The sequence below is a fragment of the Oncorhynchus kisutch genome, linkage group LG6 (genome assembly GCF_002021735.2).
Source record: "Oncorhynchus kisutch isolate 150728-3 linkage group LG6, Okis_V2, whole genome shotgun sequence".
Lineage (NCBI taxonomy): Eukaryota > Metazoa > Chordata > Actinopteri > Salmoniformes > Salmonidae > Oncorhynchus > Oncorhynchus kisutch.
In genome coordinates, this window is record NC_034179.2 from 71,558,008 (window position 1) to 71,576,913 (window position 18,906).

The 18,906-nt window shown below is 39.8% G+C and overlaps 2 protein-coding genes across 2 annotated transcripts in view; one reads left to right on the forward strand and one right to left on the reverse strand.

The window, feature by feature from the left end:
- Nucleotides 1-2,714, reverse strand: part of LOC109893343 (protein tweety homolog 3) — a 66,039-nt gene extending 63,325 nt beyond the window's left edge. Inside the window, exon 1 of the mRNA XM_031827359.1 lies at nucleotides 1,621-2,714. Coding sequence (XP_031683219.1) covers nucleotides 1,621-1,746 — 126 coding nt within the window. The 5' untranslated portion in view covers nucleotides 1,747-2,714. The remainder of the gene's footprint in view (nucleotides 1-1,620) is intronic.
- Nucleotides 2,715-3,830: 1,116 nt separating this feature from the next.
- Nucleotides 3,831-18,391, forward strand: LOC109893344 (sorting nexin-8). Its single transcript, XM_020486533.2, has 13 exons — nucleotides 3,831-3,996; nucleotides 7,736-7,863; nucleotides 8,614-8,743; nucleotides 11,661-11,851; nucleotides 12,376-12,496; nucleotides 14,151-14,287; nucleotides 14,419-14,499; nucleotides 14,596-14,756; nucleotides 15,002-15,131; nucleotides 15,226-15,294; nucleotides 15,654-15,803; nucleotides 16,320-16,469; nucleotides 16,668-18,391. Exons 1-13 carry the CDS (start codon nucleotides 3,975-3,977, stop codon nucleotides 16,755-16,757), a joined length of 1,560 nt encoding a protein of 519 aa, XP_020342122.1. The 5' UTR covers nucleotides 3,831-3,974; the 3' UTR covers nucleotides 16,758-18,391.
- Nucleotides 18,392-18,906: the final 515 nt, after the last annotated feature.

Consider the following 18,906-nt stretch of genomic DNA (forward strand, 5'->3'; position numbering starts at 1 on the left):
AAAATGTCATGGGTACAACATCTAAAGACCTGAATCAGGACACAGAGCTTTGGCATTTGTAAAATGACGTATTTGGAGCATCAGTTCATGTTTTCTGGATGCCTTGTAACTCCAGAATAAGGCTCAGAAAGTTGCTGGTGGGATAAGTTTCTCAAAATCAAGTGAAATTGCAAATAGAACCGTCTGGAACCTTCATTAACATGCCATTTACATAACAAAATACAGATTATGGTTCTAAATAGTGAAATTATTCTTTAAGATGAACTTTAAGTCACTCTGGATAAGAGCGTTTGCTAAGTGACTAAAACGTAAAAATCGGGCAGCCAGATGACCTTGGGGATCACAACCTCAGGTCAAAGGTCATACATCAAGCTCTTAATGACCAATTGATGCCGGGCTCTGTCTCCTGAGGAACAGAGTTACAGTGTGACAAGAATGCAGAAAATAATGCAAATAATGCCTAACAGACTAAACATCAGCGAACACATGGCACATTACAGACATGACTGAGTCTCATTCACACTGACATGGCCCACAGCTTGCTTTGGTTAGGACAGAGTCATCTCAAGAAATTTGAGAAATAACTTCTGTAGGTCAGGGATAGTAAATTCAATTCCATCTTGAGACGTGTAGGCTGGATGAAGTGTTTGGTCAGCAGGCCCACGGCCCAGTATTAAGTCTGATAACTGATAGGTTATCTTGGTCCTAGAAGATGTGAATGAGCAGCTCTGGCAATCTCCCTTTCCCTTCTCCCTGAGCACTCAACAGACAGTCACACACAGTGCCAGGAGACACAGCCCTTTTTTTGAGCCTGTTGTGACAACTGTCGTTATGATACCCACAGCAGCTGACAGGGAAGGGGAAGCCATCTGTTAATCTCATCCTCCTCCATACACTTTGGAAACAGACAAGCTCATTTTGGAAATCCCCATTTTAGCTAACTTAAAATGTCCATAGTTTGTTTGCTGTTGCACAAGCCAAAGCCATAACGGCCACACAGTAAATAGGCATTATGCTCCCCCTCACGCACACTTAATTAGGAGAACCAGACCTAGATGAATAGCTATGATTATGCTGCAATTTATGAAATATAGGATCCCTGTTATAACTTGGTTTAAAGACCACTGTCTTTAATCCATCTCCACCCATCCCTCGAATCCATACATGTCAGGTCTTGTCAGAAGGGAACAGTGGCTGTTTCTGCAATGGGAAATCAACCTGACAACAGTTTGAGAAATATAGCCTGCAAAAGTAGTTGTCAGTCACCCCTCCAGTCTCAGTAGGGACTAGGTCTATGTACTGTACCACGCCTAGGGAACAACAGTTAATAAGGAGTCTTGAGTACTCTTGCAAAGGCTCTGCACAAAACAAGTTTAATAGGCATTGTCAATGCACCGGGGTATAACATTGCATTGGTCTGTGCTGATGCCTGCCCCATTTGTTCAACTCCCCAAAATCCTCAATCAATTGCATCATCCCAGAATGGTATCATACATCAAACAACAGCAACCCACTGGCAACTCCTTTGTTTACAAACGTATGTTTGACAGACATGTCTTATTGCTTCTGATTCACAAGACACACATACACAGTTCAAGTAAGTGTATGTCATAAAGTTACCTGCTGATATGACGAGTCCTCCGGGCGAAAATCGCTGCTCGTCTGTTCGAATTGAAGGTTGAAATGAGGGAGTCGGTGTAGCAGGTTGACCCACCACGGCGGTGAGTAGTTGACAACCGCTGCCATGGTATGAGGGCTGTGGACGCTTTAGGGAAACTGATCTGTGTGGTCAGTCAAAAATGAAATAATGGACTGAGCCCGCGTCATAAAGTTATTGTTAGCAAGCGGTCCAGCAAAACCAAAGAGATTCCTATGTCCGAAAGCAGAACGTCAGACCTAATGCATTGTGGTCCAACGTTAAACTGTACCTGAGATATCGGTTGTCACTTCCTTACGGTACTAACAAACGGGTAGCTAACTATATCCATTGTCATATAACACTACCATGTTCACTTCTGTCATGTGTAATACTAAACTGTGTCAAAAAATCTGAAGGAGGAATAGGCTACCCAGTCAACTAACGTTAACTTCACGAACACCCCCACGCAGATGACAGTCCATCCACCTTATTGTAGTTGCCTGTCCGTCTGGTTAACTACTGTACAGATGACGTAACGTTATTTTGCTAACGGGATAGCTTCCCAACTCAAAATGCAAGTAACCTTAGCTAGCTAGCCGGCTAACTATTGTTGTTGAGCAATTCTACAGAACGCATCCATTCCATGCAAATACTTTCGTAAGAAAAAATGCGTAGCTAAAACATTTGATTTGATTCTCAATAATTCATTCTAGAGTATAATTTGACTGTCCTTTCCTCGTTATCAGTCATAGCCAGTTGATTGTTACTCGTGTTCCAATGTATCAAGTTAGCAGCAGGCTAGTTGGCTTGCTAACTAGCTTAGCGAATATATCCGTGCTCCGTCCGTGGTTGCTCCAGTTCCATTTGCGCCCTTTGTCTTTTCTTCAATTTTCCTAAATGGGTTGATTGCGACCAAGTCTTTTACTGTATTGCAAAGTAGTTTAAAGTGGACAATTCCCGTTCCTTCACTAAAGATAAACAACAATTCGGTGAACTGTTCAGGGAACTACGACGCTGCAACCTCGACACCATCCGATGCAGATTGCAGTCCCGCTCGCACCCACAACAACCCCACTCCTCACGCAGCGCCGCTGTCTCGTTGCAAATGATTTGTGTGTAGTGGCCTCTGGTGGCGAGATGGTGAAGCTACACACACCCAGGCATATTTGGAGTAAGAGCGAGTTATCAATTCGACCTGCTGAGTAAAGGGATACATTAACAAACTATTGGGCTCTATCCAGGAAATCATTATAACACATACTGTACAATAACAACATTTTTGTAATTATCAATTTAGGGTCCTGCTAATTACTTGACTGTTTTTTTCACTCCTTCGGGATCTATTGGAGGAGACAAATCACCCATCAAACTTTTAGACCATCTGAACCCAAAATAGACTTGTAGACCATCTGAACCCAATGTAATCATATACAAATTTGTATATCAATATCCAATAAATAGATTTGGTGCACTGGTCCTCAAAGAGATGTTCTTTGATTTATTTGGCTAGAGTGTTTTTCAAATCAAGTTATGGTTAGGCAGAGGTGGAAAAAGTACTTGATTGTCATACTTGAGTAAAGCTACCTTAATATAACATGACTCAAGTAAAACCGAAAGTAACCCATTAAAATACTACTTGAGTAAAAGTACAAAATAAAAGTAAATGCTATGGATCAAATTACTTATATTTAGCAAACCAGACGGCACAATTTCAATTTTATTTAGCAAACCAGACTTTCTCTTGATAAGTGTGTGAATTTGACCTTTCTCCTGTACTGCTAAGCATTCAAATTGTAACTAGTCCTTTTGGATGCCAGGGAAAATGTATGGAGTAAAAAGTACAACATTTTCTTTAGGAATGTAGTGAAGTAAAAATAGTCAACAATATAAATAGTACAGTAAAGTACATATATCCCAAAAAGCTACTTAAGTAGTACTCTAAAGTATTTTTACTTAAGTACTTTACACCACTGCGGTTAGGCTATGTCATAATTGCTCGGTTTCCAAAATTGGACTGAGAATGGGAATGCAATTATATTCTAGGGCAGAGGCATATTTGAGGTGTTTCAAGCCTTTGTGGGGGAGGGCCCATATACAATAACACTTGTTCACCTATGCTCCTATGTTCTGGATTCCTAATATCCAGTTTGCAGTAATCCAGGTCTTGTCTAGTGCCTACAATAATGTTTGGACATATATAGTACTGCTGCATAAGGTCTGAAATCTGGCAAAAGTCCAAAGTTCACTACAACTTTAAGAAATAGGAAATTATTCGAGGTTTTTTCTTCAGGAAATCACATGGAGGTGCTGTCGTGCTCACATGACAATCTGAACTATGGCAGGCGAGCTCAATGAAGGTAATTTGCTAAATACATGTTATGTTCCACATCTTTATGTTGGATTTAAGAATATGTTTTCGACTTTTTGTAAACGTTCTACGTGGCGACAGGCGAAATAACGTTCTTTTTTCGGGGGGGGGGGGGGTTATGTTTGTTCATTGTTCAGAGAACGCGGTGTGAAGTGTTCAGAGCTAAATATTGCAGCCTACGATTCGTGATGTAACTATAAAACCTGTCAATTTAAGATAAACAGTAATATAGTAGGTTTACTGCGAATTGTAAAATGCAGGCTACTCATCTGAGCATTAGATTACAAATTTAGCAAGGGTGTTTAGTTTATTAGGATCCCCATTAGCTACTGCACATGCAGCAACTACTCTTCCTGAGGTCCACGTAAAACTTACAAATACATAAGAGTACAGAACAGTAATAGACAAGAACATATAGGTGTAATTAAGGGTGATTTGACAGATAAACTCGTTTTTTTTATACAGTAGGGTAGGCTGCTGTACCGTTGCATTGGTCTGCTCATTGTCATGTTCTCACCTGGTTTGGATGTTACTGTACCATAGAATTACAATCTAGATTATATTTCTATGACCTGTCCAAGTCACGTATTCAACGTTCCATAGCATAGGACTAGCCTGGTCGTCTTCTATTTAGCTATTATATTCCACTACATGCCTCTCCTGTCATTTGCCTAAGAGACTTTAGGTACTCTTCATATGAACATTCTATCATTAAAATTTGATCCTGATTCGATAACCCTCACAGCTATCATCCAATCACAATATTTATGCAAATTAGACTAATAGAAAAACATTAATTTAATTCATACATTTAATTAGAAACATTCTAACATTAGGTATTCTGACTTAATACATATCATTGTAAACATAACATTGGGTGTGGGGAGAGCAGAGGATTCCCGTCTTGCTTCTTCTTCTATTTTTACCAGCCTCTTGGCAAACGACAGGAGTGGAAAGTTAGTTGGTACCCAGACTACCATAGGAAAGTTGTCGATAGTTATTTTTTTTCATTATGAAAATTACATATAATGGAAATGAGTGATACAAAGTATATTGAAAGCAGGTGGTTCCTGAGTTAATTAAGCAATTAACATCCTATCATGCTTAGGGTCATGTATAAAATTATTTTGGCTACCCATCCCACAGAGCATGATTGGCCACTGAATGGTTTGATGGGCATGAAAACGATGTAAACCATATGCCATGGTTGTCTCAGTCACCAGATCTCAACCCAATTGAACACTTATGGGAGATTCTGGAGTGGTGCCTTAGACATTGTTTTGTATTCAGGACATAAAGTTTGTTTCTTTGCCACATTCTTTGCAGTTATACTTTAGTGCCTTATTGCAAATAGGATGCATGTTTTTGAATATTTTTTTTCAGTACAGGCTTCCTTCTTTTAACTCTCATTTAGGTTAGTATTGTCGAGTAACTACATTGTTGTTGATCCATCCTCAGTTTTGTCCTATCACAGACATTAAACTCTGTAACTGTTTTATAATCACCATTGGCCTCATTGTGAAATCCCTGAGCAGTTTCCTTCCTCCCTGGCAACTGAGTTAGGAAGGACACCTGTATCTTTGTAGTGACTGGGTGTATTGACACACCATCGAAAGTGTAATTAATAACTTCACCATGCTCAAAGGGATATTACATGTCTGCTTTTTTTACCCATCTACCAATAGGTGCCCTTCTTTGAGAAACATTGGGATACCTCCCTGGTCTTTGTGGTGGAATCTGTGTTTGAAATTAAGTGCTCGACTGAGGGACCTTACAGAGTGTGTGGGGTACAGAGATGAGGTAGTCATTCAAAACTCATGTTAAACACTATCATTGCACACAGAGTAAATCCATGCAACTTATTATGTAACTTGTTAAGCAAATCTTTACTCCTGAACCTATTTAGGCTTGCAGTAACAGGGGTTGAATGCTTATTCACTCAATACATTTCAGCTTTTCATTTTTAACCAGTAAACATTTCAAAAAAAATAAATACAATTTGACGTTATGGGGTACTGTGTGTGTGTGGACCAGTGACACAAAATCTCATTTTATATTAAGGCTGTAACACAACAAAATGCACTGTAGATCCAAGTTGGCTAGACTTTAAATATAAATATTATCTGGCTACTCACTAGCAGGTGGGCTGGTGCTTGAGATTGTTTATGAGATCTGTGTTAAAGATGCACTATGCAGAAATCACTCAGCCATTTCCTGGTTACTAAAATTTGAATAGTTTGCCTAATTTCAGTTTGTGACAAAACAAGCAAATATAGTGGAGAGCATCATTGTACCATCTAACCACTGTGAAATATATTTTCCATAAGAAAAATATTGTATTTTCAGCTGTTTGAAGCTGATGTACAAAACGTAAAGTAAAAAAAACGCAAAAACGAAACTTAAGTACAGGAAGCATAGAAATAGCGCAAATAAAATAGATATACCGCTTCTTAGACTTGCTTTCCATGAATGACAGATCTATAACGCACATTTCTATGTGAACATGCTGGTTTGCCCAAAAAGTTACATTTTACACCTTTATTTTTCTATAATGCCAGTTACGAGAAGTTGGTCATTATTAGTGGATGTGCATGATTCTGGTAAAAAATTATAACAAAAATTGCATTTTCGTAGACTGATTTGAAAGCCAGATCAGTGATTATGCAAAAATGCAGGTTAATCTATTTTGATAAAATAATTATATTATTAGTGGCTCCTATGTTGAAGGCTTATTTTTTAGCCTAGGTATCATTTTATAAGCCCAGAATTCAGCCCTACCTGCACCTTAGAGACTGCTGCCCTGTGTACATAGTCATTGAACACTGGCCACTTTTATTATGTTTACATACTGTTTTACCCACTTCATATGTATATACTGTATTCTAGTCAAGGCTCATCTTATATAACTATTGCTGTACACACCTTTTCTATTCGTATACTGTCCATAGTTTCACACCATTATATAAATATACACTGAGTATACCAAACATTAGGAACACCTTCTGGCCCATGTTGATGCTGGCCCATGTTGACTCCAATGCTTCCCACAGTTGTGTCAAGTTGACTGGATGTCCTTTGGGTGGTGGACCATTCTTGATACACACGGAAACTGTTGAGCGTGAAAACCCCAGCAGCGTTGCAGTTCTTGACGCAAACTGGTGTGCCTGACACCTACTACCATACCCTGTTCAAAGGCACTTAAATATTTTGTCTTGCTCATTCACCCTCTGAATGGTAAACATACACTATCCATGTCTCAAGGCTTTAAAATCCTTCTTTAACCTGTCTCCTCTCCTTCATCTACACTGATTTTAAGTGGATTTAACAAGTGACATCAATAAGGGATCATAGCTTTCACCTGGATTCACCTGGTCAGTCTGTAATGGATAGAGCAGGTGTTCTTAATGTTTTGTACAATGTGTAAAATATCTATATATATATATATATATATTAGTCGGACTCTGACATTGCTCATTCTGATATTTCATTTGGAGTGTGTGTGTTTCTGTATTGTTAGGTTTTACTGCACTGTTGGAGCTATAAACAAGTATTTCGTTGCACCTGCGATAACATTTGCAAAATATGTGTATGCAGCCAATACATTTGATTTTGTGTAGGTTAAATGAAATCGATGTTGCCATGATGTTTAACCACAAGTCATGCAGTTAATAGAAATGTCTTCATCCACATAAATCCATGCCTAATGGTTTGTGCACCTCCTCTGTCAGGATCAGTGCCTCCATACTACAGGGAGGTGTATGAGGCCATCCGGAGTAAGATAGAGGAACGAGTGCAGGTGGAGGTCTTCCAGAGGTTGCTCAGCAGAACAGATCTCCCCAGTGCTGTGCAGGGCCAGGTGAACACAACGTTTTCTTTACTTGTTGTCACATCTATGATTTAGAATGGCCGCCAAATGTGGAAAGGGAGTTCTGGCTGTTTGTGGCTGGTTTTTTTTAGGCTCAAGTTTTTGTTGTTATGAAACAAGCACAGGCTGGTTTGTTATGTATTATTATTGTTATGTATTGTTATGTATTATGACCTATGGGTTTTTTATCCTCTTCCCTTCTTGGAACTCCAAGAAAAGTGAACAAGACATTCTGCAGAACAGGAAGTAGACCCTAAACAGAAAAGACTTGAAAAACATCAAGCGCTCTTTGATACAAACCATTCAACTCTATTCAAAGACCCTCTCAAGCCTATATTTGTTTTACCACTAAGTACTAAGGGGGTAATTACAATACTAGTTCCAACACCAGTTATTAGAAAGGGCGGTTTCTGCTAACTATCTCCTTGCTGCCATTTAATTAGTGGTATTTGCTTCAGTAAAGCTTACTGGAAAGTGATGGTATTTGAGGGGATGGCGGTTAAAAGTTGTGTTATTCAAGAGCACATGGGACATGAAAAATACAACGTGTTACACGTTAGCCATGGAAACGCTTCATTGATGTATTTCAGCTGAGACCACATGGTTCAGTTTGATGTTTCTTACTGTATTATATCATTACTAAAGTGTGTTCTGCATTTTCTCGTCAACCACTGCTGAATGTATACCTTGGATCGAGCAATGACCTGTTAAGAGAGTCCTGTAATGTCCTGTCTTTTTCAGATTGCTGAGCATGTTGACTACACTGATGGATTCTTAAGCAAGTTGTCCCTATATAAAGCACTGGCGTTGATCGCGCTTGCTCAGCAAGGAAAGCAACCAAGCCCGAAACTCTTAGAGAACTGCAAACAAGGTAAGCCTTTTAGCGAGTTGTTTTCAAGGGAGGACACAGCAGTAAATGTGTAGCTTAATGAGTAGCTTGGCTGTTTAGTATCTAAGGTCAAAAACCTTTGTGACCCCTATGAACAGCTTGTGTGAGAAAGTTCAGTTCACTATATATTTCTTGTGTGAAGTTGAATATGCATGTGACAAGCTGAAGTACACATTGAATTTGCACACAAAAGAAGCAAGTGTGCTGTCCTAGTTTTATCATAGTGTGTTGTATTTGTTGGCCGGTTTCCTCTAACCTCTGGGCATTGCGTCCGGGAATACACCAGCTCCCTTCCCATGTCTCTGTAAAAGACCTTTCCCTGCCATTTTTTATTCCTCTGGAACAGCTCTGTGAAAATCATAATGAAAGTTACAGGAAGAACTCTTCCCTCTCTCTTAAGTACACTTGTATTTCTTGATTGTATTCTGCGGCTAGGTTTTTGAGTGTTACAGTGTTCTTAAGTTGGAGAGGAGTCGTCGTCTTTTGTTTTTCAGAGGTAGCCATTACTCCGAACACAGCCCTGAGTTAGAGCTCTGTTCCAAAGCTCATATGATTATTTAGGGCCCTCTGTGTTATTTCAAGTGCTGCCAATATGGCAGCTGACCGCTTTCTGTGAAATTGATGTCACGTTTTCTCTGCTGAGCTATGGTAGAGCTGGTTTCCTGGTTGTTGTAGGAGGACTATTAACTCTGCTCATATCTCTGGAATGTCAAGGAGGGCTACATTCAGGATCACATGAATCACACCATCATAATTGTTTGAAAGACTTAAGAGACATTTGAGTTTAGGGAGAGTCATGTGTGCTTTCTAATGGTGTCAAGTCTAGTTTCCTCAACATTACGAAAGGTGTACCGCAGGCATTGGTATTGGGACCTGTGCTCTTTACTATGTATATATAGTGCCGTGAAAAAGTATTTTTACCCCTTTCTAATTTTCTTTACTTTTGCATATTTTTGATACTGAATGTTATCAGATCTTCAACCAAATCCTAATATTAGATAAAGGGAACCTGAGTGAACAAATAACACACAACTTTATTTATGAAATAAATGTAAAAAGTATGCCACACCCAATGCCCCTGTGTGGAAAAAGTAGTTGCCCCCTTACACTCAATAACTGGTTGTGCCACCTTTTAACTGCAATGACTCCAACCAAACACTTCGTGTAGTTGTTTACCAGTCTCATGTCACTGTGGAGGAATTTTGGACCACTCTTTCATGAAGAACTGTTGTAACTCAGAAACATTTGTGGGTTTTCAAGCATGAACTGCTTGTTTCAAGTCCTGCCACAACATCTCATTAGGATGAGGTCTGGACTTTGACTAGGCCATTCCAAAACTTAAAATGTATTGCTTTTTAGCCATGTAGACTTAATTGTGTGTTTTGGATCATTGTCTTGATGCATTACCCAGCTGTGCTTCAGCTTCAGCATGCAGACGGATGGCCTAACATTCTCCTGTAGAATAATCTGATACAGAGCAGAATTCATGGTTCCTTCTATTAAGGGATGTTGTACAGGTCCTGAGGCAGCAAAGCATCCTCAAACCATCACACCACCACCACCATGCTTGACCATTGGTATGAGGTTCCTACTGTGGAATGCAGTTTTTTGTTTTCGCCAGGCATACTCAGGCATGTTGTCCAAAAAGTTACACTTTTGAATCAATCATAGAACATTCTTCCAAGAGTCTTGATGATTATCCAGGTGTCTCCGGGGGCTTTTTGGCAAACTTGGATAACATATGCTGACGAAAACCAAACACTGCATTCCACAGTAAGAACCTCATGACAACGGTTAAGCATGGTGGTGGTAGTGTGATGGTTTGGGGATGCTTTTCTGCCTCAGGCGATGTGAGATACTGATCAACAACAACAGGAAGTATTTGGTTGCAGTCATTGCAGCTAAAGGTGGTACAACTAGTATTGAGTGTAAGGGGCAATTCATTTTTTCACGCAGGGGAATTGGGTGTTGCATAATTGTGTGAATTAAATGAATAAAATAAGTATAACTTTTTTTGTTATTGGTAAACTCAGGTTCCCTTTATCTAATAATAGGTTTTGGTTGAAGATCTTGTAACATTCAGTATCAAAAATATGCCACAAATTGAGAAAGTCTGAAAGGGGGCAAATACTTTTACCAGACTGCAGCAAGCCACTACTCTTAAACCGTTGGATGCTATCTACCGTAGCGTGCTTCACTGACAGGTTTAATACTCATCACTGCATCATGTATCAGAAGGTTGGCTGGACCTCACGAAAATCCTGTAGATTACTTTATTATTCCTTGTTTACAAAGCTCTGCTCCACAAGATTCCAACATACCTCACTTCCCTGTTGAAATATTTCAATATGAGATACCGATCCCGTTCAGAGGTTTTCTTAACTCTTGAGGTCCCGGTTGTCTCCACAAAGTTTGGTAAATTCGCCTTTAGTTTTAACGCACCACAGTTCTGGAATACCTTACAAACCATTTCCACCTGGATTCCCTGGTGCCGATAGGGCAGTTTAAAACTCTGTTGGTAAATGAGTTCACGCAAGTGTGTCCTCAGGCACCTTTGCAAATGAGACACTGTTCTCAATTGGGCTTCCTTGATTAAATAGAAGTAGCCAAAAAAATGTGAGTGGGAGATTTCAAGTGTCTGAGGGATCAGAGGGCAACTAAGGTGAAATGTCAAATGTACACTGGAACATGCTTGCTTTTCCCACACAACTTGGATGTGTGTAGGAGCATTTTTCTTATATTCAAACCTGCACTACAGGAAATCATAAATTATGTCTATTAGTTCAATAGAGCTGGATGTGTACACTTTGTCTGTGAGCATAGATGTGCTGATTGCCTTCTAGAGAAATGAGTAGATGAGAGCATTGGTTACTCATGTTACTCATGTTTGATTTGACAGAGTTCCCTAAGCCCCAACTTGGCGAGTTCAAGGTCCTCCAGACTCTGAGGATGCAGCCAACTCAGGAGAGCCCCCTCACGGTGCCCCAGACCCTGGGCAAGCTGCTTGCCAGGGAGACAGTCCAGGTGGAGCTAATTCCTGAAAAGAAGGGTCTGTTCCTCAAACACGTGGAGTACCAGATCACCAGCCAGGTGAAGGCTGCATTTAATTACATATGAGAGTAACATAAATGGCCTTTGTTAGAAGAACAGTCAAGGAAATTATTCATAGAAAAGGTCAAGCACATACTTTACCATGTATTTACCTTGTTACTTCAAATAGGTCACAATTGTGCATTACAAGCAACATATTTCTGTATAGGAATTTTGATCATAACTCCAAAAAGCCTGTAATTCCCTCTGGCTATGTTCCTGGCTCCTCAATTATTTCTGCATTTTTGGCTTGGTGAAACGAATGGCTTTAATGCTTGTTGGTAAGGGTCCATCTAAGAATGAATGTATGCATACAGTACATTGCATCGTTTACACTGGATGCCTAAGCTGAACAGAGCTGGTGTTGTTTCTGTGCAGTGAGCATTCCCAAACAGTGTGAACTAAAGCCAACCCATGACAAACACATCCATTGTCAATATATTTGTTGAATTCACAACCCAAAGCATTATGTTATTTTGCACATCTCTGTTATTCACAGATAATATTTGTTTGAACTTTTTCAGCATTTTAAGATCTCTGTTTACCGGCGGTACACTGATTTCGATGTCTTCCACGAGCTCTTGCTGCAGAGGTTTGCCTACAGAATGGTGCCTGCACTGCCGCCTAAGAGAATGCTGAAAGGAGGTAAATGGAGGATGTCAGTCAGAACGTTTGATTATTAGGAGGAGAGTGAGGCTTTGATCTGTAAATAATAGTGTTCCACTCTGCATCAGAGCTGGGGGGTCCTGCTGCTCCAAAGAAACTCCAATTCTATTAATCCAACTTCACCTGTGTTCCCACAGCAGACATGAACTCTGTCTTCATATTACCATTATTAGATACCATTGTTATTACTTTATTCAGGGTTGGGCGGATAACTTGAAAAATGTAATCCGTTACTGATTACAGTTACATGATAAATAATCATTTGAATTACTCCAAATAAGTAACCTAATCCAATTACATTTTTGATTACTTTTGCATTACTTTCACTTCTAGCATCCAGACATATTTGCAAACGCTTAAAACTGTTGATTTAATGTAGTATTCTTTAATTTAGTAACATGATTATTTCCAAATGGGGTGAGAGTATAGCTTAAAGATCCTATAATTCATGTTATATTCTATGTGTAAGAGCATAGTCACAGGGCTCCATACTAACATTTTCACTTGTTGGCACCAGCCCATGATTTGGTTGCACCACAATTGCTGTCGGGTCACGCAATAGAAAACAATGGTAGCCTCATCGTCTTATAAAGCAATTCCGCGTTTTTTATTCAGAGGTGTACTAGAATACTAACATGGTATGATTCAAGAAATACACGGTTTATTCTAACATCATGTTCAAGTACAACTGCATGATTCCAGCTATTTTAATTTGCAACCTAAACTGGTGATTGTCAAGGATTTGGGGTTTGGCATCTAGGCAATTATTATTATTTTACTATGAAAATAGGGTTACAGAATTGTTATATTTTTTTTGTTCAATAGATATTCATTTGTCTACATCTTTTTGGGCATTTAATTAACATTTTGAGGCTAGTTTATTTGGGACTAATTCACCAGCTGAGGAATTGGTTAGCTAGATCACTAACTCAAAATCTAGCATATTATTGATGTAAATGTATATCTAACAGTACATTTAATCTATATGCCTATACACCCACCTTGAATGCCCGACGTGAGTGCCCTTTGTTGAATATTAAATACAATTCAGACCAGAAAGCTTAGACCCTTTTTCTTTTAAACAGTATCAACATTGGTGGCATTCAATAGTGTTTTCCCCATGATTAGGGCTACATTTTGAAATATTGTGCAATCAGAAAGCATTCCATAAAGGAAAGAGAGTCTGAAACTGCACTACTTCAAAGCAGCAAGCAGGAACTCTGTTGTCCAGATGATTTGCATTGACCAGTGAGCCAGGTGTAAATGTTTTGGAAGCCTTACCAATTCATTCAACCACATAAGAAGCCATCCACCCTTGATGGGCGATCAGCAGAATAATAGAATCTCTGAGGGCATGTGAGAAGTGCTGAGGCTAAATGACAGCAATGATGACAAAGTTTTATCAAGATGAAGTATATCAAATCAAATCAATAGATAGATGAAGTAATCCCGTCAAGCAATTAGCTGTTTTTAAGAATGTAAGTAATCCGATTACACTTTTTAAAAAGTAATCCAGGTTGATTAGTTACTTCAAGAGCCACTGTATTACATAAAACGGTATGATATCTTCTGTTTTACGGAAGCAGAACAACTGAATATGCTGGCTCTTTAACTGACCTCTGTCTGTCTACAGTCCTGACCTCCATGTCTGAGAGGGACTTTATAGAGGGAAGGCGGCGTGCTCTGGGCCGGTTCATCAACCTAGTGGCACGACACCCCTTCTTCTCTGAGGACGAACTGGTCAAGACCTTTCTCACCTTCAACGGCTCGGTACGTCTCTGCTACTGAAAAGACCACCTTGGTTCATCTCTGCTAGTTGTCTATGCCAAGTTCACATTGGGCTTGCCATGGATAATGACCGTACTGCTCACACAACTTTACTCTCTCTCTCTTACTCTCAGGATGTTCAAGTGAAAATGCGTGATGCTTGCAAGAAAATGGGAGATGAATTCATGACTAATACAATGGCAACTCTGGCAAAGGTTTGTATTGTTTCTATTATGAAATAGTGCATCAAATGACTATTTGATATCCTACTGAGACACAGCAGTGTGAGTCTTGGTACATCTGTGCTGTAGGATTATCTCCCAGCTGATATCCAGGCCCAGTTTTCATCAAGCAGAGAACTGATCAGGAATATCCACAACAGCTTTCACAAGCTGCGGGACCGGGCAGAAAAGATGGCCGAGCGCTCCAAGGAAAACGCCACTGATTTGCTAATGTTTGGAAGGGAGCTCAGGTACAGAACTCAGCATTTAAGGGCATAAAGCTCTCTTTCTCTATCGCCCCTCTCTACGCAAGTGTTTTGGCCCAAGGAAATGTATTATGCTAGCTACTCCACCCATACAACAGTTTTGGGGAAGAAAATGTTGGCAATTGTGAAGGATTTGTTTTCTTTTCCTTTTTCGGGTTTCACTTCAAATCGTTTTTGTCAGCCAAGACACCGTACTGGTCCAGCTTCTCTAGTTATGCTTTCTGTTGCAGTACACTGGGCTCCGACAGTTCACCCATTCCCTCTCTGGCCTCATCCCAAAACACCTGGGGCATTCTCCGTCAGTCTCTGAAAGGCCTTTCCGTGGAGTTTGCTCTGCTAGCCGACAAAGGTGCTCAGCAGGTACAATCCAACTCACTGTATACGTACCGCCTGCTCTACAGTGCTATTGCCAAACTACCTGCGTGCAAAACAATTCATTCATTGATATCTTAAGGGGAGGAGAGAAGAGGACGATGTTGTGGAAAAGCTGAATCTATTCTTGGATTTGCTGCAATCATACAGAGTGAGTTTGAGAAATGTAAAAAATGCAGTTACTGAAGAACTATGTATCGTGTTAATGCAATGTTAGCAGTATTATTACAAATGTACCACACAGGTATAACAGCAACTTAATTTAGAGTGTTAGCAATACATCTTTGACCCATGTGGCTCAGTTGGTAGAGCATGGTGCTTGCAACGCCAGGGTCGTGGGTTTGATTCCCACGGGGGACCAGCACGAAAAAGTATGTACTCACTACTTACTGTAAGCCGCGCTGGACAAGAGTCTCTGTTAAATGACTATAATGTAAAATAAATAAATAAATAGGGTAGTTATTTAGTAATTTCTTACCCAGTGTGTGTGTGTGTTGTTGTATCCCATAGGATCTGTGTGAGCGGCATGAGAAGGGAGTATTGCACGAGCACCAGAGAGCGCTGCAGAAGTACGGTATGATGAAGAGGCAGATGATGAGTGCCACAGTGCAGCCCAAAGAGCAGGTGTCAGTGGAGCAACTGGAGTCTCGCATTGTGCAGGTTCTCTTTCTCATTCATTCTACCTCCTTCTCTATCTCTCACTCTCTCACACACTCACTCAGTGTGCTTGAAAACACTCTTCCTTCCTCATTTACTCAGGGTTGTCACATGTCAAATCAACACTGTTGACATTATTTCATCTTCATTATCCTGACATCACAGGCCAACCCACCCTCCCTCCTTCGGAGAGAAGGTCCTCTCTGACATTGAGAGGAAGGAGGGAACAGCATTTTCCAATATGCCATCATTGGGGAGTTGATTGATACCCTGGTATAAGGATTGATGTCCTTGTATATCCTACCACATTTCTCATACTAAACCATTTTAGGACGATATTGCATTTGACATTTGGGCATTTCAGCCCTTAGAATGGATCTCATATGTCATGTTTTTCAACACTGACTTCTACAGACAAGGCCATGACAGCATAGTCTTATGATCAATGAGGCTGTTCCTCTTGATAACCATCATATGGTTGTGGTTTGTGAAGTAATGGTTTGTATCCTCCCCCAACAGCAGGAGAACGCCATTCAGACCATGGAACTGCGGAACTACTTCTCCCTGTTCTGCCTTCACCAAGAGACTCAGCTCATCTTCACATACCTGCCCATCACCTCTCACATCCTGGGAGCCTTCGTCAACTCACAGGTCCAAGGTCACCAAGAGGTGAGACTCACCTGGAAATATAGTGTCAGGCATGGATTTCTAAGGATTTAGTTGAAGTAGTGGAGCACACAGTTCATAGGTTGGTGTGTGTGTTGATTCTAATCTTTAATAGATACACAATTATAAGATGATCGTCTTGTAATTTTGGCCAGAGGATGCTTTCACTGTAACAGACTACGTTGTTTGTTTGATAACTAGATGGGTGCAGTGTGGAATGATCTCCAGCAGAAGCTTGGGTGTCTCTTCGGTGTCGATGAAATGCAATCCCCTCCTCTTACACCCAAGTAGACACCCATGTCCCCTTCTCTCTCAACGAGCGACGAATATGCTGCTTTGCAAGCCAAGAGACAGTCAAAGTCTCAGAAGGGACTGATGGTGAACTGTTTTCATAAAACCTTGAAAGACACTACAAACTGTGCCTTAAGTATCAATCAGTGGTGAGTAAATGTAGTTTACTCACTTTTTTCTTTGTGGGACAGTTTATCCATCTTTTGCGGAAAAATGCATGGAAGTTTAGGGAGCGCTACTTTTTTCTCTGCTACCCGGCTATCAGTTTACCCACTTTTTTATTTTTACCACTATATCACTGATTTCAATGAATGGATGTGGTCTGCACCTCGAGATATATTATACTGTGCGTGCATCCTCAATAGGGATGTCAGAGGTTGATCAGTCAAAGGAGCTCATTGGGAAGTGGAAGAGTGCTTTGAAGAATGTGTACTGCTGCCTTGCTGTATGAGGAGAGGAAAATATTGATTTCATAATTGATATATAGGGAACATTTTGTTGAAAAGCTGGACCTTTCTGTGTTATTTTGTAGCTCACTGCCTTTACCATATGAGGGACTTCTTACCTACACTTCTTGGAGGATCATTCGCCTATGTTGACGTATAATGTAGTGTCTTATTGCAGGCAGACAAATTTAAGAATGTAAGAATCCACTAATTAAGCTGATTGAAGATGTTGCCACACAGAGACGATAGGTTTCCTTGCCGCAGCCAGGTGGTGGCAATATAACCTTTTGTGTTTAAAATGACTAACGTAAATGTTTAGAAAGATTCTAATCAGGGCAAAGCCTAATTTCTGATAAAGACAGGCAAACCAATATGTATTAAAGTAAGTGTAGTAGCAGCATGCTATTCAATGGTTTGTTGGGAAGTACAACATAAGTATTAATCATCCTACTGACCACACTTGTGCAACTGGGCTTGCTAGCTTGTTGTGTTGATATTCATGCAAAGGACTTCAGATTCCTCGCTTCAATCGAATCTTAGTTGCAGTACTGTGAAAAGCTACTTCAGTTTCTACGCAAGAGCCGAGCAAGCTATCAAGAGGAAGTTTGATCAAATGTAAATAATTTATGGCTGATAACACTCCACCTGACCAATGGTGAACATACCAAAGAAACATGCTACAATGCCACACAGTCATTAGTGCAATTATGAAGTAATTATCCTGTAATATTTTATTTCAGGTAGAAATTAAATGTGCTCTGTGTTAATGCTTCTGACATGTTTGCAATGTTTCAGTTTGAATTGAGCTGCAATGGTGGTTCAGTGTTGACTTAGTGTAGATTTGAAGAAAACTATATTTTTCTGTGTATGTAATATTCAAGAATATTCTGATTGATCTTTTTCAATAATATACCCAATGATTTGTCCTCTTATTCAACAGTATACATTGATTCCATGTCTAAAGCATAAGATTGTTGGTAAAGTTTCTCATTATTTGATCTGATGAAGAATTCAGTTTTCCACTCACAATTTTGAAGGTTTTACGTAACCTGTTCTTGCAAAATTCACCCTCTTGCAGGATGTGCAACTTGCATGTGTTTTACATGTAATTAAAGTACATGAAGGCTGTGTAACAATATGTTGTCTCCCAATTAGAACTGAGTTATATTAAAGAGCTCTGGGCCAATACGTTTTGTTATTCAATGCATTATTTTTTGTCCTCTGTGGAACTGTTAATTGGTTCCTCACAAGTTCTTATTATTGTGTCAACATAAGATATTGTCATAACCTTGTTTTTTTGGCAAGTCTTAAATAATAAGAGGAACTAATGCTTAATCTGATCTTTGAGAAAGAACATTGGAACTAGGTGAATGATGTGGATACAGGACCATTAACTATTGTAGTTATGTTGAATCTCACTTAAATAAAAAGTATCAGATACCCACCCGTCTCATTATTATTATTTGGCTCCCGAGTGGTGCAGCGGTCTAAGGCACTGCATCTCCGTGCAAGAGGAATCCAGGCTGTATCACATCCGGCCATGATTGGGAGTCCCATAGGGCGGTGCACAGTTGGCCCAGCATCGTAAATAAGAATTTATTCTTAACTGACTTGCCTAGTTAAATAAAGGTTCAATTTAAAACAATTCCCTGATACATTTAATTAAACAGGATGTCGAACAATCAAAATCATTGTCATTCCAG

What these genes read in the sequence shown, in the direction of transcription:
- LOC109893344 (XM_020486533.2), top strand. Translation starts at nt 3,975, where the DNA reads ATGGCAGGCGAGCTCAATGAAG. An exon ending in CCGACAAAGGTGCTCAGCAG is followed by an intron (nt 15,132 to 15,225) that starts GTACAATCCAAC and finishes TGATATCTTAAG; the next exon opens with GGGAGGAGAGAAGAGGACGA. An exon ending in ATTTGCTGCAATCATACAGA is followed by an intron (nt 15,295 to 15,653) that starts GTGAGTTTGAGA and finishes TGTATCCCATAG; the next exon opens with GATCTGTGTGAGCGGCATGA.